Source organism: Sesamum indicum, linkage group LG9 (genome assembly GCF_000512975.1).
Source record: "Sesamum indicum cultivar Zhongzhi No. 13 linkage group LG9, S_indicum_v1.0, whole genome shotgun sequence".
Taxonomy (NCBI): Eukaryota; Viridiplantae; Streptophyta; class Magnoliopsida; order Lamiales; family Pedaliaceae; genus Sesamum; species Sesamum indicum.
Genome location: NC_026153.1, coordinates 6,229,740 through 6,257,694, shown reverse-complemented (window position 1 = coordinate 6,257,694; position 27,955 = coordinate 6,229,740). Strand labels below are relative to the sequence as shown.

At 36.5% G+C, this 27,955-nt stretch overlaps 2 protein-coding genes across 2 annotated transcripts; one reads left to right on the top strand and one right to left on the bottom strand.

Moving 5' to 3' along the window:
- On the top strand, positions 1,890-12,710 carry LOC105170888 (DDT domain-containing protein PTM-like). Its single transcript, XM_011091811.2, has 10 exons — positions 1,890-2,113; positions 2,294-3,277; positions 3,813-4,511; positions 4,716-5,937; positions 6,349-6,637; positions 6,782-6,906; positions 7,018-7,466; positions 7,578-7,606; positions 9,454-9,924; positions 10,054-12,710. Exons 2-10 carry the CDS (start codon positions 2,439-2,441, stop codon positions 11,052-11,054), a joined length of 5,124 nt encoding a protein of 1,707 aa, XP_011090113.1. The 5' UTR covers positions 1,890-2,113; positions 2,294-2,438; the 3' UTR covers positions 11,055-12,710.
- On the bottom strand, positions 12,306-26,934 carry LOC105170779 (AP-2 complex subunit alpha-1). Its single transcript, XM_011091689.2, has 27 exons — positions 26,457-26,934; positions 23,061-23,192; positions 22,096-22,221; positions 21,871-21,933; positions 21,698-21,795; positions 21,411-21,618; positions 20,343-20,414; positions 20,098-20,190; positions 19,157-19,258; positions 18,952-19,049; positions 18,520-18,601; positions 18,327-18,415; positions 17,839-17,944; positions 17,666-17,731; positions 16,968-17,074; positions 16,779-16,883; positions 16,573-16,693; positions 16,254-16,433; positions 15,911-16,153; positions 14,451-14,531; positions 14,184-14,348; positions 13,983-14,069; positions 13,746-13,871; positions 13,575-13,655; positions 13,405-13,476; positions 12,974-13,053; positions 12,306-12,886 (listed from the first exon to the last, which is right to left on the bottom strand). The coding sequence occupies exons 1-27, from the start codon at positions 26,586-26,588 to the stop codon at positions 12,727-12,729; spliced, it is 3,075 nt and encodes a 1,024-aa protein (XP_011089991.1). The 5' UTR covers positions 26,589-26,934; the 3' UTR covers positions 12,306-12,726.

Sequence of the window (27,955 nt, the reverse complement as noted above, 5' to 3'; positions counted from 1 at the left end):
TTTACAGAGTAACTATCTCATAATTCTCATTTGTTGAAATGCTTCAGGAATAAAACACTTTAGAATAATTTTTGTTTATTTTACAAAATAACTATCAACTTAACCAATAAGACCTATCAGTATTTTTTTTATTTCTTCACACTCAAACTAGTCCCTTTTTCAATTTTGATTTATTAGTATTTTTACTTTCACTCTTTCTTAATTAATTAAATAAATATAATAAAAATTTACAATATGCACATGTATGATATGTGCTTGATTGTGTAGGGTAAATTACAACGACTTCTACTGAAATTTTTTATAATTACATGTAGTTCACAATCGATTGAAAATTTACTAATATCCTCATAGATTTAATTATTGTTTACAAATATCCCCTATAATAGACTATTACGAGAGAGTATTTGTTAAACGATCGTTAATTATAGGGGTGAATTTGTAATTTTTAAAATAACGAGGGGTAACTATAACTACGACAAATTTCAGGAAAGCCTGTTGTAAGTTACCTATATCTTATTATTAAATGAGATCGCCCTTTTGGTATCTCACTTAATTATAGTCTGCGCTTTAATAAAAAATAAATCAATCAATTATTTTTACTTCTCCATTTACCTATATTATATTTTAAGAATTATATATATACATAAGAGTGTACTTATTAGTACTATTTATTAAGTGGGAGACCCCCAAAATAACCGTCATAGTTGGCAAAACAACTAATACCTAAAATGCCCTTAATATTCTTTATCTCCACAAATAATATTTTTTTTAAAACTTAATTAACTTTACTAATAATTTCTTATCCATACACATTTGAAGTTAACTCATTTTATTAGTTTTGATAGATTATTTATTTTATTTTCCATTCAACTAAATAAATATATTAAAATTTAATTATGCAAATCCCTCGAGTATGATTAAATTGTTCGTACTATTTATTAAGTAGAATAGAATGCCCCAGTCTGGTAGACGAAATATGAATAGCCTAAATTATTCATAATTATATTTTTATTTCTTCCTAAAAGATAATCTTTTTTTAAAATATAATTCTAATAAATTATTATTTGACATCTCTTATGTTCTCATTCAATCAAATTAATATAATATAAATTGTGAAACACGCTTAATGCCACGCGAGCTTTTTGGAATCCAAATGCGACAAAGAGCAGGTGGAATCAAGTGGTGGTTGGTTTAAGAAACAAAATTGAAAAATTGGCGGGGAAAGTCCAAAACCAAGTCAGGTTCGTTCTTCCCGCCAATTTCTACCTACAACTGCACATCCTGAAACACGTTGCGGGTTCAGGGGCCCCGACTCGATCCATAACCCGCGGGTCAACTCATTGGTGCCCCATCTTTGTATATCTTATATAAAAAATAAATTTAAATTCATCTATTATTCGTATTCAATTTAATGCTACTTAAAATTTATTTAAAAAAAAAAGAGTTTATACTTTGCAACGTGTCGGAGGGATATAGTAGCAAATTTTTCTAATTATAGATATCTTTATCTTACAAAAAAAAAATATATATATTTATTATACGAATGAGATTTTTTACTTTACTTGTATATTAGTAAATTTAATTCAATATACATTTATTTATTGTTATAGAGTATATTAAAAAGCATAATTATCTATTGTGCAAGAATATTTAATTTGTTATAGAAGAAATTTAAATATATTTTCCTATGATATATCTTATCATATGATAATGTTTATGAATTATGTATATATTTTTGTTCCAACTTAAATGAAAATTAATTAGTCTTTTTAAAAATAAATAATGTTAGTATATTTTGACCCGATTAAGAAAAAGAAAATTAGAAATTATTGCAAATTCTTTTACTCAGGCGGGTTCGGAGCCATAGACCGAGTCTGGGGCGAGTCAAATAGTAACTGCTCCTCTTCCCATCGAGAGAGTCCGAATGTGGCGAAGATTTGGTTAGGGCTATTTTTGCTATCTCAAAATCGTAGATCACACACACGCCCAGTCGCACTCGCATCTCAAATCTTCTTCAATGGCGGTATTTCGTTTAGTGTATTGAGAAAGAGGGTACAGAAACTCATTTATGGCGATGGAACCGTAAAATTGCTAGCATCAGAATCTGAAACCAGTTAGTTATTTGAAACTTTTCAATTTTCTGTTTTTTTTGTATATTTTATTTTTGATTTTGCTGCAGTATTTTTGATGTTAGATCTAAATGATAGTCCTGAACTTTGTATGCGGTGCCCTTTTTTTTCCTTTTTTAATGAATTGCCTGCGGTTTTTATTTTGCTTTTGTTGTTGTGTGTAGATGTGAAGGTCATGAGATCGGTGGAATGTGATTGATTTGATGACGGCGACTGTTGTTTGTTGCTGATATATTTGCAGGAATCAACCTAGGAATGGTGAACTTGATTTAGGTATTTTCTGGGAAATTACATTATTTTGGTGATAGAATGGAGCCTGCTGTGGTCGGGTGTCAGAAGCGTCTGGGGAGAAAACGGAGGATTGATAATGTCCAGAATATGATGGTGGATTGCAGTGGCAAGAAGAGGATAGTAGAGACTAGGTCAATGAAGTTAGTTGGTAGATATGTGCGGAAAAAGGTTCAGGGCAGTGGCGTTTTTTTGGGTAGGATTATAGTTCATAATTCAGGCATGTATAGGATAAAATACGAGGACGGGGATTGTGAGGATTTGTGCAGCCGCAAAGTAAAGGCGTTTCTAATGGAAGATGCTGATTTAACTGGTAAATGGTCTGAGAAAAGACAGAAGTTGGACGAATCATTGTTAAATAAAGATGTAAACCAAAAGGTTTCGGAGGTTGATAATGGACGAGAGCCAGAAAAGTCGAATCTTGATGATTCGTCGCTGTTGAGTAAGATAATGAATGGTGATGTTGGTGGAAGTGAAGTAGTTAAGGTTCATGATTGTCGTAATGGTGACGTAGATGTTGATTCTTTGAGCGATTCATGTGAGGATCCTGGAGGGGGGGGTGCTAATCTGGATATGGAAGTGCCACTTGTTCCACCACCAGAATTGCCACCTTCTTCTGGGCATATTGGTATTCAGGAGGAGTATGTCTCGCACCTTCTCTCTGTATATAGTTTCTTGCGTTCATTTAGTGTACCGCTATTCCTATACCCTTTTGGGTTAAATGATTTTGTTGGGGCACTTAACTCCTCTGCTGCAAACACATTGTTGGACTCAGTTCATGTTGCTCTAATGCGTGTTCTGAAGCATCATTTACAAAGGCTCTCATTAGATGGTTCTGAGCTTGCATCAAAATGCCTGAGGTACCTCTCAAACCTTTTTCTGTAGGCTCAAGATCGTTTCTGGTAAATATATGTCATGACGACCATCCTTGACGGAACCCCTCCTATCTTGGGTTGCTTGCATTCTCTCACCATATTTGAGTAGAAACATTTCTAACTCTTCATTCATTTGATATGCATGAAGCAAGCTATCTTGCTCGTGCTAACTATTGTTCTTTTTCTGTTGTTTTTTTTTTTTTTCATTTTCTAGTCATTGTGTGGCTTTGGCTTACTTTACCCTAGTGTGTTAAATAGACACTTGATTTTACAATTTAGGTGCCCTTTCTTTTTTCCTCTGTTGTATGAGTAATAGGATGTAGAGAATTGAAATGACATAATCTGGATGTAGTGGTATCCTATAGTTTGATTGTGTTGCTGTTATTTGCCCAATTGACTTAGTTTACTGAAAAATTTTCATGTTTGCTTTCTTTTGTGCATGTGTTCCTCAGCATCAACCTTTGAGTCCGGTAATATCAAGCAATTTTTTTAAATCTAATTTTCTTTCTATTGCTCATAGGTGCCCGGATTGGGGCTTGCTTGACACATTAACTTGGCCTATCTACTTGGTCCAGTATCTGATGGTAATGGGTTATAAAAATGGACCTGACTGGAAAGGATTCTATATCCATTCCTTGGGGACAGATTATTACACTTTATCAGCTGGAAAGAAGTTAACAATTTTGCAGATTTTATGTGAGGATGTTCTGGATTCCGAAGAGCTAAGAACAGAAATGGATTTGCGTGAGGAATCAGAAGTAGGGATAGACACAGAAAGTAAAATGGAGGCCACAATATCTGAACCCAAGAGAGTCCATCGAAGATATTCTAAAGCTTCTGCCAGCAAGGACACAGAACCCTTGCAGAGTGTTGCAGAGCATTGTGAGATAAAATCATCTCACAGCAGTCATTTTCTGGAGTCTCAAGCAGGTGGACCAATTGGGAATTCTATTGACGAGTATGGGAATGGTGATGAATGCCGCCTTTGTAGCATGGATGGATTGCTGGTTTGCTGTGATGGGTGTCCGTCGTCTTACCACCCAAGATGCTTAGGACTGAACAGAATGTTAATGCCCGATGGTTCATGGTATTGTCCTGAGTGTGAAATAAATGCTACTGAACCCAAACTAATGCAGGGAACAGCTTTAAGGGGTGGAGAAAATTTTGGTGTCGATCCGTATGAACAAGTTTTTGTTGCCTCTTGTGACCATTTACTTGTGTATGTTTTCAACTTCTTGTTATACTAAGTTCCTTTTTATCTTGCTTTCAATTCTTTCCCTTTGCACTAGATGTATGGATGAGTTGGTGTTTGCTTCCTTGCTGTTCAAATTATGACTCATGTTCCTTGCTGCTGACATTGTGTTATATTAAATGTTTCTTTCCTTTATTAATAGGTTTGAACTTCCTTCTAACAATGTTGCAGATTGAAGGCCTCGATTAACTCTGGAAATTGTCTCAGATACTACAATAGACATGACATTCCTGGAGTCCTTCATGCTCTTTATTCCAAAGCGGAGTGTTTTATCATGTATTCAGGCATATGCAGGGGAATCATGAAGTATTGGGGATTACTGCAAGAAATTTTACCTTGCAAAGAGATTTCTGAAGTTGGTTTTCATTTGGTAAACAAAACGGGAAGTGGAGATTGTATTTCCCAATCAGTTAATTTGTTGGACAAGTCAGTCACAGTGATGACTGAGGTTGACAACACTGGAAGTCATAAAAATCGTATTTGTGAAGATTTGGTCCCTTCATGTCTTACATACTGTGTTCAGCAGCCTGTCCTAAGTGGGAATTCTTTGGATACAGCTATCAAGTCTGATAGGCATGAAGATCCTACTAGAGAGCAGTCTGGTGTTATTATGACAATGACAGAACCAGGGTCATTTAGCAGTTCAATTGGTCAGCCTGCTGATCCTTGTGAATTAAGCCAACAAAGCACTTCAAGTGTGACTCAAACTGTTTCATGCCCCACAACAAACATCAATGTTAAATACAGAGATCCTCTGAATGGTACTTCTCTAGAAGCCAAAGCATCCACGCGTTGCCTGGAACTTAATAATAGAGTTGATGGAAAGGCTTGTGGAAGTTCCTATGATGGTTACTTGTACATGGGCTCTTATTTCAAAGCAACTGATTACATAAATTATTATCTGCATGGTGATTTTGCTGCATCTGCAGCTGCTAATTTGGCAGGTCTTTCATCCGAAGAAAATAAAGTTCCAGAGTCTCGCCCTTCAGATAATCGGCAAAAAGCTATGTCTGCCAGCATTGTACTTCAGTTCAAAGCCTTCTCGGCTGTTGCTATGCGATTTTTCTGGCCCAATATGGAGAAGAAGCTTGTTGAAGTCCCCAGGGAAAGATGCAGCTGGTGTTTTTCTTGTAAGGCTCCTGTAGCAAGCAAAAGAGGATGCTTGTTAAATGCAGCTGCTTTAAATGCCACCAGAGGGAGACTTGCTGGGGTTCGTCCTATGAAGAATGGGGATGGGAGACTTTCTAGCATTGCAGCCTACATTATGTTTATGGAGCAGAGCTTAAGTGGCCTAATTGTTGGTCCTTTCCTTAATGCCACTTTCAGGAAACAATGGCGCAATCAAGTTGAACAGGCCACTACTTGCAATGTGCTGAAAATCCTTTTGCTCGAAGTAAGCATTCGACTAATGGTAGAAGGTTGTCTATTCATCTCTGTTACCAAGACCTTATTACTCGTCAATATTATAGTTAGTGTTTAGACAGTACATGTAGTTGAATTTGTGTTGCAATGATATTAATATTGCATGCTCATATTCCTAGCCACCTTATTTAGCTTATGCTGGCAGGCATGCCCGACTTTTCCCTGATTTGTTTTCTGAACTTATGATTGCTACATTTTGCTTTGAAGGATTACAGATGTTGTTATGTATCCAATGAACCTTTTGTGGATTTTGAAGTTCATCCTGACCCATTGTTTCGCGAATAATCGACATCTGATATTGCTGATTTTAGCTTGAAATACATTTTATGTTTGTTTGTTAAACTATATGCTTCTAGTTGCATAACTGTGTTTGCATTTACAGCTTGAGGAGAATGTACGCACCATTGCTTTTTCTAGAGATTGGACGAAGTTTGTTGGAGGCTGCTCTCCTCATTCTTCCACTTCTCAGATTGTAGCAACTGCCGCTGGATCGACTCAGAAACGTAGACCAGGAAGACGTGCCAGGAAAACTTCTACCATGGTTGAAGTTGCAGTTGATTCCCAGGATATGTCGGCTGACTTCACCTGGTGGCGAGGAGATATACTGTCAAAGCATATGTTGCAAAGAGCAATTCTTCCATGTTCAATCATTAAAAAATCAGCCCGTCAAGGTAACATACATATCCCAACATTTTCTTGTTCTGCATAGGAGTCCAGTGCTATATCTTTTTTTGTTGAAGGCCGTGATGTACCTTCCTGTGTATGATTTTGCCAAATTTCAGAAGTAGTTTACTGACAACTTATAAGCATAGCAGGTGGTACAAAAAAGATACCAGGTGTACATTATGTTGACGGAAATGAGACTCCTAAAATTAGCAGGCGGCTTGTCTGGCGGTCCGCAGTTGAAATCAGTAGGAACACAGCACAGCTCGCACTTCAGGTGCAATTTCATATTTTTCTATGTTCTTGGACTTGTATATGCTCCATTCGTTCTTTCCTAACATTTGCTTTGGGTAGCTATGATATCTTCTGATATTTTCATGTTCATCAGGTTAGATACCTTGATTTTCATGTAAGGTGGGGTGACCTCATTCGCCCAGAGCAGACCTCCTCTGATGGAAAAGGCCCCCAGGCAGAAGCTTCTGCTTTTAGAAATGCTTTTATTTGTGATAAGAAAATAGTTGAACAAGAAATTAGATACTGTGCTGCTTTTGGTAGTCAGAAGCACCTGCCCTCCCGTGTCATGAAAAATATAATAGAAGAGCAAATCCTGGATGATGGGAAGGAAAGATACTGGTTCTGTCAGACATACATCCCTTTGTATCTGATTAGAGAATATGAACAAAAGGTGGAGGAAAACAAGCCTGTGCATCTGTTGCCCAAACTGCAGACAAAACAGTTGAAGGCTTCCCGTAAGAATATTTTCTCTAATCACTTCAGGAAGCAAGATAACATGGTCTGGAGTTATTGTTGTTCATGTCATCAAGATGTCTTTTTTAGGTATTTCCCTTCACATTTTTCTCGAAGTTTTCCATTTCAGCACAATCACCTATTCTTATGTTCCAATTTCCCTTTTGTTAGTGATTAATGTTTTGGATGTTTTATGTCCAGGAATGCTGTCAAGTGCAGTGGATGCCAAGGTATTGTCATAGTAAACCATATTCTTGTATTTAGATTTGGATATGTTTGACTTAACCACTCAGAACTTTAAAGTGTAGATTTTCCGTTATAATAGAAGGAAGTAACTATGTGTACTAGAAGCAATGAACTTTTGGTGTAGTTTGTGGAAAAATATAAAAGATGGTGACGGTAAAGCTAATTGCACCTCTATTTATATCCTTCACTACAAGAAAAAAAGTTACTTGCTCCACGGCTAAACTTTATTGTCCAGCAGGCTGCCCCTTCCAATGCAGTCACCTCAGGGAAGGATGTAGAATATTCTGTTTCAACCAATCTGAGTCTGAGGGTCTTCTATCATTTTTTCTTTTCTAAAGTAGGTATGAATTGCAATTATAATTGCATGAGCCTGTACCTTGTCATTTCCTGTTTTTCTTTTCTTTCCTCTCTAGTTTATCTTTCAAACATACAAATCTTATCTAGCAACTTTATGTCAATGCCAATTGAATGGCATTTGTATCCTTAAGCATGTTCTATTCTTTGAGCATTTCCCTTCCATTTCTCTGAGTAAACAGAAGTCCAGATGTGAACTAGTAGGACTATATGAGTCATGACAGGTGAGGGTCTCCCAAATTTAGGTTAGAGAAGCACTTACCATCATTTTTCTTCCTGTGTAATTGAGATGAACTCTACTAAGTGGCATTGATTAGGGCTGGATCCCATGCCTAGCAGAAAAGCAAGTTGATCTCAATTTCATGGTAGTACATGTCATGTACTAGATCAATAGTTCATAAGTAAACTCTTATCATTTGATTATCCTTTATTAACCAGCCATGTCTTGCACCTGAAGGTGCACTTTATCTCACGTTTTAAGTGGATCCTAGTGTAAAAAATTAACATATCTCGCCATAGGATCCTGCATAAACAATATTCCACCCCTCCTCAGTCCAGAAGCTACTGGTCCATCTTTTGCAATGGATTATGGACCAAAATCAGGCAGATGAAATTCTAGAACTTTACTATGTGGAGAATGAGGTATCTGAATTGTTAAAGTTAGTGTGCATCTGCTGTTCCTTTTACAGGTGGCATATTAACATTTATCTCTAGGATTAATAGCCATTTTCTAGTGACATATGCCAAAAGTTGCTGCATGTTCTCCGAATTTCACTCTAATTTACCTTCTCTCATCCGTTGCTTTTGATCTCCTTTCTCATCGCCTTGCTCCACTATTATGATAACAATTGAAGCCCCCAGTTTCAGTATTCACTTGCTGATCTACCTTCCTCTCATTTTTCTCATTTGATCTCCTTTTGTCATCATCTCGCTCCACTGTTAATTACACTAAATTGGGCATCGACCATGCAATTCATTTCGTGTATGGCAACAAACTGTGCAGATAACGGGTAGAGTTTCTTGCAGAAACTTGTTATATATTTTCCCACATGTGCCCGTCCTCGTGTTTTTCTTCATTCTTTGTAAAAGTAATATTTTCATGATCATGCGAGATAAACTAAGCTGTTCTCGATGGTTGGTGGTGCAATGTGCTGCATAGTTATTGAATAAACGAAGAAGGATGGTATTTGGCATGGTTATCAACTTTGTGACATCCTTAACCCTGAAAATACTGCTTGTAGTAGTGTGTACAATGTAGTGGATACTATTTATTTATTTTTTCTCTCACTTTTACAATGATGTACGGCAGGAAACCATAATATACCTTATGATGCAATACAGTATTTAATTATAATCTGATTCATGTATGTAATTAAAGCATTCTTTGGATCACCTTGTAAATATTTTTAGTGTCAAAGAATGTGGTCTTATCTTTTGTGACATCGGCTTATGAACTAATAAGAGTTCTATTGACCAGGTCTTTGTCATGTCCAATGTGCTACCAGTTCAACAGTTAATATGAATGAAGTTGAGTATTTAATCACCTGCAAGCAATGCTGCGAGATCCAGTCCACCATACAAGTGGAAAAAAGTAATGTATCACCTACAAGTCCTTTGCACCTTCAAGGACAAGAATCTCCAAATCCAGCTAATGTCACCAAACATGTAAACTTAGTAGGTTATAAAGGGTCACCAGCTGTTGGAACTTTGGAGCATCCTTCTGCAGTGAAATCAATCACTTGTTCTGCAGTTGCAACAAGAAGTAGAAAATTACACTGGGGTCTGATCTGGAGGAAGAAGAATTATGAAGACACTGGCATGGATTTCAGATTAAAGAACATTCTTTTGAGGGGCAATCTAGATAGAGACTTGCCAGAACCTCTTTGCCGTCTTTGTAATCAGCCGTACAATGCCAACCTAATTTACATTCGCTGTGAAACATGCCAATGTAAGCTTGTGTTTAAGAGCCAAAATCTTCATTTCAGATGCTCACCGTTGATTTCCTTATTGTAGGGCTCCTCTTAGTTTTGTAGCTATGCTGAAGGTGATTAATTTGTTGGCTTTGTGCTCATTGCAGATTGGTTTCATGCTGATTCTGTAGAATTGGATGAGTCTAAGATTATTTTCTTGGTGGGATTCAGATGCTGCAAGTGCCGCAGGATTAAATCTCCTGTGTGTCCTTACTTGGATCCAGAGAAAAATAAGGTATTGGAGGGCAAAACAGAGCGCCGACAGGCTGGAAAACTGGAAATTTCGATGATGAACTTTGGTTTTGATCGTCACAAGGAAGTGGGAACAGCTAATTCTGCATTACCTGGAAAGCCAGGAGTTAGTCCTGCAGCCGCAGATGATCCTCTTGTTTCTCTTTCTGAAGTTAAGCAATGCACTGGCGACAAGTCAGAAGTGGATTATGAGCCTGGTCCTGCGCCGCCGAAGTTGCCCATCAGAAGACTTATCAAGGAACAAAAAGATATTCCTTGTCAGGCAGGTCGTTTTCAGTTTGACGTATCTGCACCTTTTGAAGCAAATATCTTCAAATTTACTGCAAAGTTGCCTGTCAAGAGACATATAACCAATTCCTTTCAAATCAAAGTATCCGACCTGTCAGAAGCAAATGCTGTTAGCTCTACGCAGGATTCATTTTCCCCTCACGTTCAACGGATTGCTTCTAAGGAGAACTTGGATGATAGTATGACACTAGAGAATGACTGTCTTAGTCCTGATGATATAAAATTTGACCCTCGAACCTATTTCTCTTTCAATGAATTGCTTGCACCGGATGATTGTGGCCATGCAAATGGCAAAGGATCACCAGATAATGGAGCAGATAACATGGAAAATTCTGCACTTGCCGAAAATGGAACACTTGAAATGTTGTATGATCGAGAAGATCCAGTCATATCTCTAGAAACAGTTTTGCAGAGAGTTCCTTGTAAGATTTGTTCTAATACCAAACCACATCCAGATCTTTCTTGCCAGATTTGTGGTATGTGGATACATAAACACTGTTCTCCATGGTTTGAATCATCTTCTTGGGAGGATGGCTGGAGGTGTGGCAATTGCCGTGAGTGGAGGTAGTGTAACTTTTTGTTTCTGATGCTGGAGGGTATATATATTGTTCAGAGTGGTGATTGATAGCAGTTGCCAGAGAGACTGGGCTGGACTGTGAAATCAGGATGGCAAGTCATTCCACGTTTCTGACTTGAGATAGGCGGCCATTGAGGTGCCATAATGGCAATGTGACAATGCTGTGAGCATTTAACCTCAGGCCGTTGGGCTTTCCCATTTACTCACTTACAGCACCTCATTAATCAGTTGCTGTTATCAGCTGGATGAAATTGTAATCACATGGCTGGTTTGCCGGATGGTAGAAGACAAAGGTCAAAGAGTTGAGATTGATTCTCCCTCAATCCTGTGGAATAGAGAAACTTACTTTTACTCTTGATGATGATGGATAAGCTAGGTTTTTTGGAGCTTATATGATTATTTTGCGTGTGGAGTATCTTCTACATCTGTTTAGAGATTGTCCCTTTGTTCTACTTCTACAACTGTATATTATCATCACAATTTTGTCGATCATCAAAAAGAGTACTTTCATCAAATGTTCAAGTGGCAACAATACAAAATGGCTTCACTTTTGGGATGAGATGCGTCGTTCTCCGTTCAATTTTCTACTTTTTCTGTTTGTCATTCTTTCTTTTTATGTCAGACTTAGAAAATATTAAGTCTTAAGGACTTACTGTATACTTTGTAGAACCATTGGAAAGAAAGACCTATTTCACATGATAAGTTTGTCTTCCAAATTATTTAGATTCCTAATTGGATGAAATTCAATGGTTTCTTCTTCTTCTTTTTTTTTGAATGATGTAGAAGGTTCTTTTTTTTTTTTTTTTTGAATGTAGAAGGTAAGTTAATAAATGCATAGAAGCATGTGGTAAGGAAATCACTAGTGAGTGCAAATTAAGGTACAGCATACCAAATTTTGAATCAGTGAGAATCACAGATTAAAAATTAAGAGGTCAAACTCGGTTAAAGGGGAGGATTATTTTTTAGAGATGGTGATATTTTGTTATGGAGGGCATACTATGTTCGTATGCGAGTGTCATTAGTAATGTCAACTTAATGCTCTACTGTTCACGAATGATTTAACATACTATCAGAATAGCAGTCGATGAATACTCCTACAATATCTTCATCTGAATACTATACTCTTTTATGATTTTCTAAAAAGGAAACATGACATTATACTGTAATGATGATGATTGCGGGTACGACACATGTTTTACCCTATAAATACTCCTACTGTGTGCAAGCAGAAGCCAAAGACAATGATCTAACAGTCTACATATAGATTGACAAACAAATGCATTTGTTACAAATGGGAGGGCTACTTTGTGCAGATTTTCTTATATGCCTGTATATATTACAGAAACCAATGGAGTAAAACCTGACTACAAACCCAAAGGGGAAAATAAGGAAAAAAAAGAACACGGACCTCTCGCCTGAAAAAAAGAGGAAACCTCACTGATGCACAGTAAACTGTGCTAAAGAATATGACAACTTTCACAACCTCCAAGAATCCCAATTCTAGTGCTATGCCGATTACATACATTTTTCACCATTTACTCCCGCCAGCCCAGCCCGTGCAATTGTATTGTTCATCCCCCACCGTGCCTATCAAGGAAGTACCGGTGTTGCCATATAAACAATGTTGCTGAGTAGTGCGGTCACATAGGTTGGAAAAAAACACTCAAAGCAAACCAGCAAGAAGAGCTCCAGGATCTGATACTGCTGTAGGGGGACTGGTTGGCAGAGCTTGGGGAGAAATGGGATTAGGAGGAGGCACAGGATTAGGTGCCGTGGAAGGAACAGGAATGTAGACTAATTGTTCTTTAATGAACTCTTTCAACCTGTAAATGGTTAAGAGAATCTCAATGATCAGAAGGGAAACTCGACGATTTATTGTATTCGATAAAGGTGGATGATCGGAGACTTACTCAAATGTTAGTGTAGGATCTCCGGATGCAACGGTCATCCGCAACTGTGTTCTGTCTGCTGGATCTGTTTCTATTCTTACCTGAATATGACCAATGGAGTTCACATTAAAGGTATATCCGTCATTAATTAAACATAAAGGTCACAAGTAGCCACAAAACTTATGCAGCCTAAATCCTATATCAGATGTACACTGGCTGATGCTTTTTGGTTCACAGGCTAAGCATCTTAGGATGGAGAACCACTTTCCAGCATATGATGCTAAGCATATCTCTGATACACATTTCTACCCCTGAACTTGGAATCATTTTGCAAGAGCAAAGATTCTAGCCATTGTTCTTGAACACTCGGCATGAAGTTCAGAGTAAAATTGTATTTCATATTTATTTAGAAATATAGGCACAATCAAAAAAGAACCTAACTATAAGCTTACCAAACATAACATAGCTCGTGTGCCTTCAGAATAGAAAGTTGTACTTGCAACTAAATTATTTGTGTTGGGATCCTGAAAAGGAAACCAGAGAAAGTAAAATTCTACATATAGATACAAGGCAGAAATACCCCAAGAATGGTGTTGAAAAAAGGACAGTATTAAGCACTCACAAGGCCAGGGCAAACCATCAGCCGCAAGCTGATAAACAAGTTCGCCATTTCCGACAGTGGCATAGGTCTTACACCTCTCACCTGTTAAGTTTCCGAAAATAAGTTCAGATACTTATTTTCTGGACTTGAAAAGAACATACATTCTCGTTACACTATTCAGAAAACACATACAACTTCTTGCAGCTTCAATGGCGGTCCTGAGAGTGATCTCCATTGTGGGAAAAACTCTTCCGCAGAAACTGTAATTGGCTGAAGAAACTTGTTAAAGACAGCAGGAAGGCGAAGTTTTGCATCGACCTGTTGGTGAAGATATTCATATGTTAGCATGAAGAAGCTCCCTTCCCCAGTTCCCCTCCCCCCATCCCCATAATTTATCCTTGAAGTCAATTCGAAGTTCTTGAGTAGTACCACATGAGTTCCAAACTTGTATGAGAAATCCAGCACAGCTAAATCTCTGCTTGGCTTAAGGTTGAGTACTTCAAGCGGACATTGAACCTAAGCAGCCAACGGATTTGGTTTCAATTATAATCCTTATAGGAGATTTCAGTAACACTTAAGGATATGATTAACAGGATCCAATAAAGAAAAAGGAATTATAAGTAACTAAACCTGTGCCCTTGGTGGGATAGTCTCAGGTACTAATGAGAGTTCCATGTTTAAATGTGATGGAGGCAATATCAAAGCTTGAACTGAACTGAGTGGAGCAGTATTTTTATTTCCCAAAAAGAGGACAAGTCGCCCATGATGTGCTCGCCACTCAGCTTTAATGCCAATCTGGAATCATATTAAAACTTTATAGAATAAATACCAGCAAAACAATCATTATAGCTAATACGACGTGATCTTGTACTGCAAGAGAGGAAATACGCTGAGCACCTGAATGTAAGGATCCTCATATAAAACCCCACTATCCTTCATGCATAAAGCACGAAACCTTTCCGCAATATTACAGATTGGCTGCATCCAAGGTAAAAAAAAGCAGTTAGAATTATAAACTCAAGAGAAAAGTCATTACAGTGAAGTGTTCTGGCACCATCTCTTCCCTAAATTATGAACTTTTTATGTTTCTCAGCAGACTTGATATCCCCAAAAATCTATTAACAGTAGCATTTCAGGACAAATTAGACTACATACTGGAAGGGCATGACATGTAAAACCATTAGTTTCTAATTTCATAATTAATTTCTGGAACCATTCTAGTGTATACAGGAAGTTTATAGTATCATGTTACTTTCTAATTATAAATCATATTTAACAGAAGAAACTCAAATCCTGCATCCAAGCTACTGGTACTAGTTGTCTATGATTCAATGAGAGCTAGCGCCCATGCACCAAATAAACACAAAACACTCTTTTCTACTTTTATGATTAGCAGAAACTTCTTTGTTTAAATCTCATCGTCAAGAGTTACTGGACACTTCCTGTCTCACCAAAATAAGAGAAAGATGAGAGACATAACTAATCATTATGACATCTTTTAAGGTGAATGAAGCATGCATGTGACTGTCACCTAGACAAGCCACAAGATAAATGTTGGAAATAGGAAATAAGCCTCGTCTTCAAGAATTTGAATTAGACAGAATAAAAAACATGGAAAGACTAGTATCTACCCATATCATTATTAAACTTCAGCAAGAAATTAAAGCTGGGCAGATAGCACAGGCTTTGTTTGCGTTTTTTCGCAGGCTGTTCTAAAATCAGTGTTAAACCACCTCTAAATGTTTGTGTTACTGAATTTTAATGGATTGTGAATCCATCAAAGTTTGCCCAACCCCCAAATCCAACCCCAAACCTATACCGACAATTCTAGTCCAATCACTTTAATAATCTAAATATAATGCAACACATGAATATAAAATACCTTGCTGTCACAATAACACCAAACATACTTTTCTCCATTTATAACCATTTTCACTAAATTCCAGAACAGTATCAATATCACTATCCTTTATACAGTTTCAGATACCCCCTCATCTTAACATCCACTCATCAAAATCACCCCAATAATAACCCCAGACATAGCACAGCTTTTAGCTGAGGAACTTAACGGGACACCATTTCAAGGTTCAAAATACATTTAGCTATATGAGTTGGGCCCATTTGGGTCGCCTAATCCGGCTTTTAAAACTGTTTCCACATTCAGTTCACGATTTTACGGGCCTGAGAAATGATGTGAGTTGTAACAAATGTTAAATCGTTTCCCAGATGCATAGATATTAGCCTAATGGAACCATGCATAAGATCAACGGAACCATCTTATGAGCAACTAAACATGTGAATTGACATATATATAGACAAGAACTTGGATACACATATACAAAGTAGCAGAACTATACCTGGATAGTTTGAGTCTGTTCTTCAACAGGTGCAATGGCTAATGCATCTGCATTTGCACCACTTTCCAAGTCAGAAGCCAACCTAGGTTCAATTTGAGGACCAGTACCAGGAGGACCTTCAATAGCCAATGGACCTAGAAGATCCCCAAGGAGATCAGGAGAAGGCGTGCTAGGCAGTTGAGGATCGATTACAGTCAGAGCCCCATTTGCATGTGTTGCCCCTTGTTCAGCATTGCTCCGCTCCTGTCCTCATATACAATTGTTGGTTGATACTTTCACTAGGGAGAAAACCAGATCCTTAAAATCAGTAAAACATGGATTTTAATACTAAATGCAATCTCACCACGTTACTCATGCTAGGCAACTTTACAAGACCAGGCTGGTTCACAGCTTGCGTGTCATACGCAGGGCGTTGATCTGTCACCATCAAAGCATTGGAAGCCTGCTGCTGCGCCCGCAATTTGATTGCACTTTGTTCTGCAGTATCTGCCTCAGCATCTTCAGCCTTTCTGATCAAGGAAGACTGCGACCAACAATTTTTCACCATCAACAATGGTAGTAAAACAAGTAAAGCTAATCTTGCACACAAAAGTTATTCACCCAACTCTACAAGAATTAAGGCTAAACTCGTTAAGTCAAAACTGGAAATCTCATATTACAACCTGTCGCTCAGGGAACTTTGGCATTTCAGAAAGTATATCCATAAGAGTTGCTCCTTTCATACTCAAAGCATGGTATTCAACAGCTCGTTGCTGTATTTCAGCATCAATGCAACTTTCATACCTGAGACGTATCAACCAATTTGAGTACCAAAACATTTTAATACAATGTAATGATGAAAGGAAATGAATTGTTAAATACAAATTACTTGCTGAATATTGCCCAAATTTGACTCTGCAGCTCCTTGTCTGGTGGTTGAGTGTGCATCAAAATCTTCGCATACGTGGAAAGAAGGATTGGAATTGTTGAAGTCCTGGTAAAAAATGATTCAGTTAGACACAGTAATGTAAAACAAGACATATTCATCATGGAAGACACAAAAAGGAGATGCCCTTACGAAACAGTAGGAAGCTTCTCATGAATGATGGAAAAAATTTCCTTTGGACTACACCCTGGGCGTCTGGCTAGAAGATGGCCATATTCTCCAAGGATATATGCACTTACCTGTATCACTACTGAACACTTAATTCTGTTTTGCAATAAAATCGAGTCAAGAAATTATTTTCACAGAATCACCAGAAAAATCCAAAAGAATCTAAAATATGTAGCTCTCGAAAAGAAATTAAGAATACGTTAATTGCATGATCTGTCTTCTTCAACCAACTGTTAGTCCATCCACCACCTAATTAGGTTTATGCTAAATGTACTGTTGATAACAAATTAAGAACTAGAATGGGATCAAATGCAAAATACAAGAATTTGATCAAAAATATCTCATGCACTAAGAACCCATATTGATTATTATAATCTTCATTCAGCTTGCAAGTGAAATCTAAAGTTGAAATCTTAGCAACACACATCGGCCTGTTATTCCATGGTGGACGGAAAGCAACAATCCCAGTCCACTAATGGTTATTGGATGAGGGGTGGATGTTTATTTCCCATCCATCCCCACTCAACCAACAATCTGGGATTGGACTCGAAGTGTTGCACCCAGTTTAGTAATTTTATTATGTTGGTTGCCTGGAAACCAAGTCAGCTATGATTTATCCTACTTGAAACTCACATAATAAGAAATTGCATCATGCAACATACCTTCACCATGGTCTCGTGGATGGCATGCTTATCAAGATACTCTCTAGCTTTCAATGCTGCATAAGGCTGCAAAAATATTTATAAGTGGACGGACACATGAGTTCATTGAAACTTCATTAACAGCCTATAGAAACTCATCATGAATACGAGAATATGGAAGATTGTTCAAGTACCTGTAGATCCTCATTATTTGTAACAAACTGCACCACGCGGAACCAAATATCATCACTGACAAAATCACCTGCCTTGTCAATCAACTGAAGAATCACATCTACATACCTGCAGGAGAAGAGGATAAGAAATATATTAGTACATTATTAGTACATTAAGTATACTGTAGTGTATCAAGATTATGCGTGTATATATAAAATTATTTTCAGGCACAAAGCATTTCTAACCAATGTTCTACAGCTTGCTCACATTTTTTGGGACATGCAAGAGTAAGACAGGTAATTACTTAGATACCCCCCACGTTATGAAAAGTAGAGGAACTGCTATCTTTTACGTAATTACACTTGACATCAATGTCAATGTTTGTCAACCACAAAATTAGCAGGGAAGTAGAAGAGGGATTATTCATGAACCCCACTAGTAGAACTTTTTGAATAACTTGATTTCTGGATCAGTAAGTGCAATTATTCTCTAATGAAGAATTTCATACCATGACAAGTCAGGGGCAAACTTCTCAGCGAGAATAGCAGCTTTAAGTGATAATTCCTCACGCATTGCAAAGTCTGCTGTGCTAAGATACTGAAATCAGATTAACGTCAGGAAAGCTTTCTTTCATGGTTTAGGAGTAATAAAAAAAGAGCTATTAACTAGAATAGTAGATCAGTGGATAAGCTAGTATAAACCTGTAATAATTCTTCAACTATGTCTTTTGCATTTGAAACATCACACATGCCATATAGCAAATCAAGGGCACGTCTCCTGATGCTGTACAAATAAGTAATGGTCAGAAAACTCTGAGATATTAACTCTAAAGACAAACTTTTGGTCCCAATCAGCAAGACATGATTGAAACCAAGAGAAAAGAAAAACTGCAACAACAATATGATGGAAGGAATTTAGCAACTGATACTCCAGGCAAAAACAATAAAATCCTTGTCTGCGCTAATCCTTAATTCTATTGGAATTCCCAGACTCCAATTAAATAAAGGGATCAACCCAAATGTTGATAAAACACTGCACCAAATGGGTAACTCCAACTGTTTATACCTAACATGTGATAACTGTAATGCCTAGCAGTTGAAGTCTTAGAAGATCAGAGAACAATTGTAGTCAACCTAATATCAGGATCCTTCAGGGAAGTAATGATCTGAGCTTGGTGTCTTTTAATGATATCCTGCACGTCTGTGACCATCAACATCCGAGTCATATTCTCCTGCATCAGAGTAATAGAAAGGTGTATGCTATGAGGAACTACAACGAACTTGCTTTAGAGAAACAAATTTAAAAACTCTTCCAATTTCACGTTATGCAGCAACTTACCAGACCAAGATATCGTATATTAGGTTCACGAACAGATATAAATTTACCAAGCAATGCAACACATTGAGACATCATTTCTTTTTCTGCATCAAGATGCATGACCTGCGTTGACAATGTAAAGCCAAGTACTATTAGAAACTGGAGAAATGCCAAAAAAAGGTAAAACTAAGAAGAATAATAAGAGATGCGGTGTGCCCATGTGCTATTACGTATGTGACTTTTTAAATGCACTAGAATTTGGAGCCAAATTATTTTTTGTCCCCAATGTTTTGGTTAAAGGTAAACTTCTGAAAGATTTTCTTTTCTGTCTGAGGCACATATTCATAGAAACAGCAACTTCTACAGCTGCAGATGAATTATATCTGAATTTTTCTTGGCCACATGGAAGGCAGAATTATTTTACCACATTGAGACATCGGAATAGTGCTTTTGGAGGAATAATGTTAATCTGAATCTAAATTTAAAATAGAAGCTTTTAATCCCTCATTCTTCCAACATTTTAAGAGACCGTAACTAGACTCCAGCTACACTTTGGTCGGTTTCTACTTCCACTTACTATCTGTATTAAGTACATTAACTACATGTATTGATATTTAAAATAGAAGCTTTTAAATAGTATCAACACACACCTCCTAAGAAAAATATATTTAATTCTTCATTTCTTCCAACATTTTAAATGATAATTCCAACTAGACTACAGCCAAGCTTTAGTTTGTTTCTGCTACCACTGTACCATATGTATAAGTACATGAACTACATGTATTTAATGACATAAAATGCTCATTAAAGTAAGAGGTTTGCTGCCAATAACATGACAGGATTTCCAAAAGCCATAAGTATGAGTTGTTTAGACATAATCCTGAAGAGTTTGTAACAAACCTAGTCGGTGTAGTCCTTTGACCTGTACTCATTGCTTCCAATTAAATAAAGGGAAAACTTACGAGAGCAAGAGCTTCGAAAAGCACAGCATGTGATGCATTATTCTTGTTCACATTTTTCACAACATCAGTTCCCATAAGTATCCTTTGCAAAACCTGAGTACACGAAAATAGATTTGTCAAAGAGATATATCAGTTCAAAAAGCAAAACATAAAATCACTCATGCACTATACAAACCCACAATCCCACATTTATGACAACATTACTTGAAAATTCATGATATCCCAACCAAGCAAGAACTTCAGACCTCAAATAATGATCTTCTGGTGTTTGGATCCTCAACGGTTGGAAAATACTGAAGAGCCCTCATTGTCTTCACCTGCAGACCACAGTCATCAAACCATCATAATATGCTTAAAAATTGATAAGCAATCAAGAGAAAGGCTCTCTTGTATGCTGCTAGTCGAGGATAAAGTACTGCATGTACAACCTTTGTGTTAGCATATGAGGGAAGACAAGAAAAATTACAAAAACAAAACCATGGGGACTTCAGTATGCATGTACAACCTTTGTGTTGGCATATGAGGGGAGATAAGACAAGAAAAATTACAAAAACAAAACCATGGGGACTTCAGTAAACCTTTGGCTGCATGAGGACTGAAATTTAATAATATAACCAAAGATAAAAAGATAATGTCCAAAAGAGGACACGTGAATGACAGGGCTCTCGACAAACCAAAACTTCATAAAATTTACAATTACTGGGAAATACTCCTTGCTATCTAGTTATTATGATCAATGACTTTTTTCCTTTTGCTTCCAAGACAACTTTCACACCATTATCTAACCAGTTTAGGCCAAATGCAATAAAAGTAATTTTCCTGAATCAATATTTTTCGTTGTGAATGCAACTCATAAGAGATTCTTTTAGCTCTTTTTGAACAGTTATATCCTTCTTTGACAGAATTATTTCTGAAAATTTCAGACTCTGATATTAGTAAATTGTCCTGGAGAAGCATTCTGATGCTGGTCTCTTGGTAAGTTTGGTATCATGAGCTTATGTTTTAATTCTTATCACAATTTTATGTCACATTCATCCTTGTTCGTCTTTCTGAAGCACTAACAACTAAAGGAACAAATTAAATGGAAAGCCAGGTGCAATTGTGGCATTTTGAGACCTCAGTTTGATGGAAGCTAGGGACCTCAAACCTTAAAATTCTTCTCCTCATTGCTTATTTTTCTCTGAGAAGCAAATGTCACTTAAGTTTGCCAATTGAAATCACAAAGGCTGTACTTCATTGAGTAGATGATCAAAGACCAGGCAATAAATAATAGATTTAATACCACCTCAATAGAAAGAAGGATAAGCACAAACCTGAAGCCAGGGAGATGGGATACCATAATAAGTGTATTCTTGTGGAACATCTTGGTTTTTGGCTAGTCTTTCCAATGTCTTAACACACTTTGGAAGACAACTCCAATAGGCCTCGTGGTTGTTTGACACTAAAGCAACTAGAAGGCTCATTGAAGACGTCAAGACACCCAAGTCACGTTCATCTAATAGTTGTGCCATTCGATCAGACCTACCAAAATGACAAAGAGGACTGATTGATTTGGTATACATTCAATAAAACAAACAAGAAATGTAAGTACCAACTTTACCAGCCATCTACATTCACCACATCTGGATTTTTTCTATAGAGACGTAGGAGACATAGTGCAGCCTTCTTCCTCACAAGCGGCCTGCAACTACTCGAAATCTGGAGCAATACTAAATATCAGGATCTTTTATCAGCTGTCATTCAACATATATCTTCAGGATGCTATTCACTTACAAGTAACTTTTGAACATCAGGAGCCAGTGATTCAGCAAACTCTCTCCCACCAATATTTCCAACCTAAATACATATATCAAGATTGATACAGGGAGGTTGAACCATAAAGTATGTTTTAGTGAATATGCAAGGGTAATAAGACTCATAGCAAAATATTATATTTACCAACATCTTCATAAAACTATCCGATTAAATATATTACAAAAAAAGAGTCCAAATCCGTACCAATGTCAATGCTAGACACTGAAAAGTCTCATTGCGACCAATAATGTCATTACGCACGGTATTAATTGCTAATCTCAAAAAATCATGATTCTCGTTCAGCAGACATGATGTGACTATATAGCCAACCTGCAACAGCAGCAGCACCATAAAAGGCCACCATAAGTGAAAAGCCATATCCTTAAGTAATTAATGAAAAAAAAACACGGAGAATATAGGTAATATCATGTGTCATTATGAATCAAATATTACAAAAAAAAGAAAAATGTAAACTGTCAGAGATAGTTTCAACAACACTAGGTCCATAAGCTAGCTGATTATCATAAGAGAGAATAGAAAGAGGTCCAGAAAAGTAACACTACAGTGTGCAAGTCGAAATTTGCTTTCTCCTCCTTCATACGGACTCACCAGACATTACCTCTTCTGAGAGGATTCAATAACAGAATGCAGATATGCAACCAATATCATTTCTATTTGGCATTAACTTGGACCTTACCTCCTTTTAATAACATCACAACCTTATTACTACTTTTAACCATCTTTTAGAATATTTTGATAATTTCCATTCTTAGTACAACTTTCCTATTGAAGAAGGGTTTAGGCAACTTATTGCCTTACAATCCTATCAAATGTAGGCTGAAAGTTACCCACAATCCTATTAAATGTAGCCTACTAACTTCCTTTAAGAAAAGAGAAATCAAAATATTACCTTCAATGTGCATTGAATAATGTACATACTTTTAAACAATATTTTAGAAGACAACAAAAATGAAAACTTAAAGGGGGAAGAGGAATGCTTAAAAGCCAAAACTGCATGAGAGCTATATGCCAACCCAAATTAACTTAATAAACCAATTTGGCTTAGTAAATAGTTACATGCCAAAAAAGTAATGCTGATGGAAAATACTACCCTATTATACAGCCAGATTGAGGGCATAATATAATGCAAAATTGGTAACAAATCATACCTGCTTTTCAGGATACTTAGGAGCAGATATCAAAGAAACAGCTTCCATGTGACCAAAATCAACGTCATAGCCAAGCATATGAATGTAAAGCATTTTCCACACATATTTCTTCTTCTCATAAGGTGTTAGGCCCTGTCAAATTACATGCATGAATTTATAAATGAGGACCAATAATCATGAATTCAAAAGGAAACATATATTGCCTTGCTGTATTGCAAGTTGAAAAAATAATGCTGAGTGCAAATACAGGGAGAAATTATTTTAAAAATGCAGAAAAAAAAAGAAAATTAAAGATTTGAGGTGTTTTGAAAATCTTTAAAAAACTAAGCAATTTATATTTTAAAAAAAAAAAAGTTCTATGTTACTGCGGTCATTAACCGCGGTGACATAGTTTTTTTTAAAAAAAAAAATTTAATGAGCCACCGCGGTCAGTAATTTAATTAAAAAACTATAACAGTTGAAGAACCGCTATCTGAGATAGCGGTTCTTCACTGAAAACAAAAAAAGAAAAAAAAAAGTGGTCAAGCCAGCAGCCTGCAAAAATACAGGCTGCTGTGATCAGGTGCCGAGCCACCACAAAGTGTAAGTGCAGTGGCTCAGCAATTATTTTGGCCACACTTGTTTAAGTGTGGCCCGTGACATTGCAGCTCACACTATTTAAGTGTGAGCTGCAATGGAACTTCACAACACAAATAATTACACATTTTTCCCGCATTCTCATTCTTGTTCTTGCTCTTGCACAACCAGTTTTTCTTGTTCTTGCTCTTGCACAACCAGTTTTTCTTGTTCTTGTTCTTGCACAACATTTACACCTTTCTCTTTCAAAAAATTTTGAGTGAGTATGGCTAATTTTGGCCCTATTGATACAAGTGTTTTGTATGCACAGTTAAATCATCGGTCAGAAGATGTGTCCGGAAATCCGGATACAACTTTATCCGTACGACGCGGTGACATAGCTTTTTTTCGCGTCCTTCAACTAATGCCACGTGACACTCGTGTTCGCAAGAGCAAGAACAAGAAAAACTGGCTTTGCAAGAGCAAGAACAAGAATGAGAATGCGGGGAAAATGAGTAATTATTTGTGTTGTGAAGTTCCATTGCAGTTCACACTTAAACAAGTGTGGCCAAAATAATTGCTGAGCCACCGCAAAGTATAAGTGCGGTGGCTCAGCACCTGCAGGCTGCTGTGTTGACCACTTTTTTTTTTTTATTTTGAGTGAAGAACCACTATTTCAGATAGCGGTTCTTCAACTGTTATATTCTTTTAATTAAATTAATCATGCCACCGCGATCAGTGACCGCTGTGGCTCATTAAAATTTTTTTTCAAAAAAAACTATGTCACCGCGGTTAATGACCGCGGTGACATAGAATTTTTTTTTTTTTTAATATAAATTGTGGCACCGCGGTTACTCACCACGGTGCCACTTAGTTTTTTAAAATTTTCAAAACACCTCAAATCTTTTTCTTTTTTTTCTGCATTTTAAAAATAATTTCTCCCTTAATTGTAGGCCAAGCTAATTCTTGAGTACTTTATGCCAAAATCAGTTTCCACCAGGGAACAGCATAATTATTTCCCAGAAGGGATAATCTTTTAGCACCTAATTGCCTGAACCAAGCCCCCATTTTATTTCTCAGTATCAATTTCCAACAGAACGGATCATCTTTCCATTCAGATTCTATGCCTTTTCAGAGAAATCATGCATAGCACATCCAATCTCAGCCACCTTACCTGGTACCTTCCTAAGCTGTAGGTTGTTTCTACTAGTGCGCACAAGCATGCATCTAGTAGATATATTAACAAGTGTATTGTATGACTACATTTGGGCCCATAACAGAGCAGATGATAATGCCACCTGATGAAGTACTTCAAAGTCATTTTTATGGTTTTATTTGCATTATGTGCAGTAGAAAACTAATTCAATATTGCACACAGGAGCTAAAGATTTGCAAATAGTTTTTATTGTTTTATTCCCTGGGGTAGGTATTAGAAAACATCTTCAAGGTTAAAAGATGGATCACACCAATTAAAACTTTATCATTTCACATTCCTGGGGGTTAGCAGCAATCATATTGATGCTTAAATTGCAGAAATTATGATAGCCTACTTACGCAAGATAGATAACAAGAACATCAACCATATTGGTAAGATATACAACTATAAATATTGGCAAGTGACTAAGTTCATAAGATATCATGTCAACTAACAGATGCATGCAATTATACTTAATTACAGACTGCTACGAAGAGATGCATTAAACAACTGTTTCTTATTCATTTCAGATATGTATAAAGTATACATTTACAGTAAAACAATCATGGCATTGGAACCTAGCTATGTCGTCCTGATTGTTTTCAGTATAACCAAAGGGTATGACATGGCTACTCTACATTCTTTCTCGAAAACATGTCACTCTGTGTTTTAACCATTCATCCTATGCATGGAATTCTATAGATAAGATACTTTAATCAGATTGTATCATACAAAGTTTAATGTGTCAGAGGCCTAGGTTTGATCCTTGATGAGCACAAAAACATCTATCCAGAACTGTGCTTTATATTCTAATTTCATAGTTCAGAGGTAATGATATCGAACAAATTCATGACATCCACCTACGTTTAGATGTTTGTGAGTTTCAAAATGAATCCAATTCGAATGTATCAATTCCTGCACCTCTTCAGCACGCGTTATTTATCATTGATGCCAAGGAGTATTACTGCAAGAATTCTTGAGTTGCTTAATGGCTCATATCAAAACTCCAAGGCGATGAACTTTGTCAAACATGGATAACATTTCCAATTATGTATATGACGCCAGAAGAAAATCTGCCTGTCGTGAGCTCTTTCGGTTAAGTAACTATCATAGCATCTGAAATCCAAATCACCATATACATGACTTAGATAGAAAACCCACTCACAACTCATTCACCAACTAATTTCCGGCATAAAGTGACTGTAATTTGGTTCCAGTACCACCAACATTCACAAAAGTGAAGAAATGCCACGCAGAAACTGAAATATGTTTCACCTCTTCTCTGGTTGTATTTGATTCTGCTCATGACAATATTAACAGTGACCAACAGACCTCCACGCAGGCAATAAACCAATTGCACCTAAATCAAATGACCTACCAAAATCTTTTCCTAGCTGCAAACTGCATTCTAGAACTCCTAAAACACAAACTCCCGCACTAGGCGGCACCAACAGCACCTCCCATTCAGTTCAATCGACGACTTTTAAAATTGAGTTCCAAATTAGCATCAGTAGCTCTCAGTTCCAGTTCATATGAAGTGGCAAAATTCAGAATTGCCAAAACGATAACAAAATAACTAGACACTTAAACGTAAACCCAAAGCGCGTAACATGCAGATAGTTCTATACACATATGCAAAGACTTGCCTTTTCATTCTTAAAGCGTGTACGAATGTTGCCGAGCTCTTTATCAACACGAAGGCGCTCCTGCTCTTTGTTCTGGCAATTCCGTATGTCGCTTATGAACACCGACAATCCTCTCATCCCCGAAAGCGCCATCTCTCAACGCCCTCAGATCCGGCAATCCTCCAGATCCAACGGCCACGAAATTCACAGATCTCAATCCAATTAGACAATCCAAAACAAATACGAGTCCCTTGGTCGCGGAAGACAATTTGGCTCCGTATGTATATGTGTGCGTAGATGCAGAGAGAGAAAGCAGGGCGCACCGTGCCTGAGGTGCGATCTAGAGAGAGAAAACTGGAGAAGCCGTCGGACAGTGGAGGGAGACGACTTTTATTATTTCAGCATTAATTAATTTAATTTGCTTTTACAGTGAGTCAGTGACATTCAACACACACACACACACACACAACCATCATTTCCTTTACTTTCCTTTGAAAAATGCTCTTCCTCAGCTTTTCACCATCCATTTTCAAACAATTTTTTTTTTTAATTTACATTTAATCATCCGGGTCAAGTCCTGGGTGGAGTTGGAGCCTAGTTCCATGATCCATCTGGATCTCGGGTAAGCCCGCATTAGAACGCGGGTTGTGACTCCCGAGACAGAGCACCGGTAAAGAGTTTAGGAATATAATATGATTTTAGGAAAAAAATGAAATAATTTTTTTTATGCTATTATAAATAAACAAATTATATTCTTATGAAAAAAATAGTAATTTATTCTTTATATTTTTTAAAATATAATAATTTATTTTATTAAATACTATGATTTGGGTTGAACCCGAATCGCTCTGATTAGGACATATTTTGAATTTTTAATCGAGTTTTGAGGATGAGTTTAAATTGCAATGGTTTGAATCCAGACCTATTTCAACCATCCTAACTACTTTTTTTTTTTATAATCTTTTATATGTGCATATAAGTAATATACATTATACAAATCTATATATTTTAATGCTTAAAACATGCGCATATATATTTATTAAAAAAAATCATTTCTCAATCATATTATTGTTCCATTCTGTATTTATAAAATTGAGGTATTATTATTTTTAAAAAATATTTTGTACTTTGGTTAAAAATATTCGTCTCTTAAATATTTTTTTGCATATAATAAGATCAACAACTTTTAAAAAATAACTTATATTTATTTTGTTTATTAATATTAATAACTATATAAAATTATATACAAGTATTTTAATAATTTGATGTATATATATTTTCTATATTTTTACTACTTATATTACTAGTAAATTAATTAATAATTTATAGTTATAACAATAAATTAAAATATTGTACCATATGTTAAATATTTTTATAAATTAATATAACAACATTAATATTATTTATTTACAACAATATAGTTTTATTAAAAAATAAACAAATTATTATATTTAGTTCAAGCTTTTCAGATCGAACTTGAACTTGAGCTCATTATATATAATTCAAATTGAATCATAAGA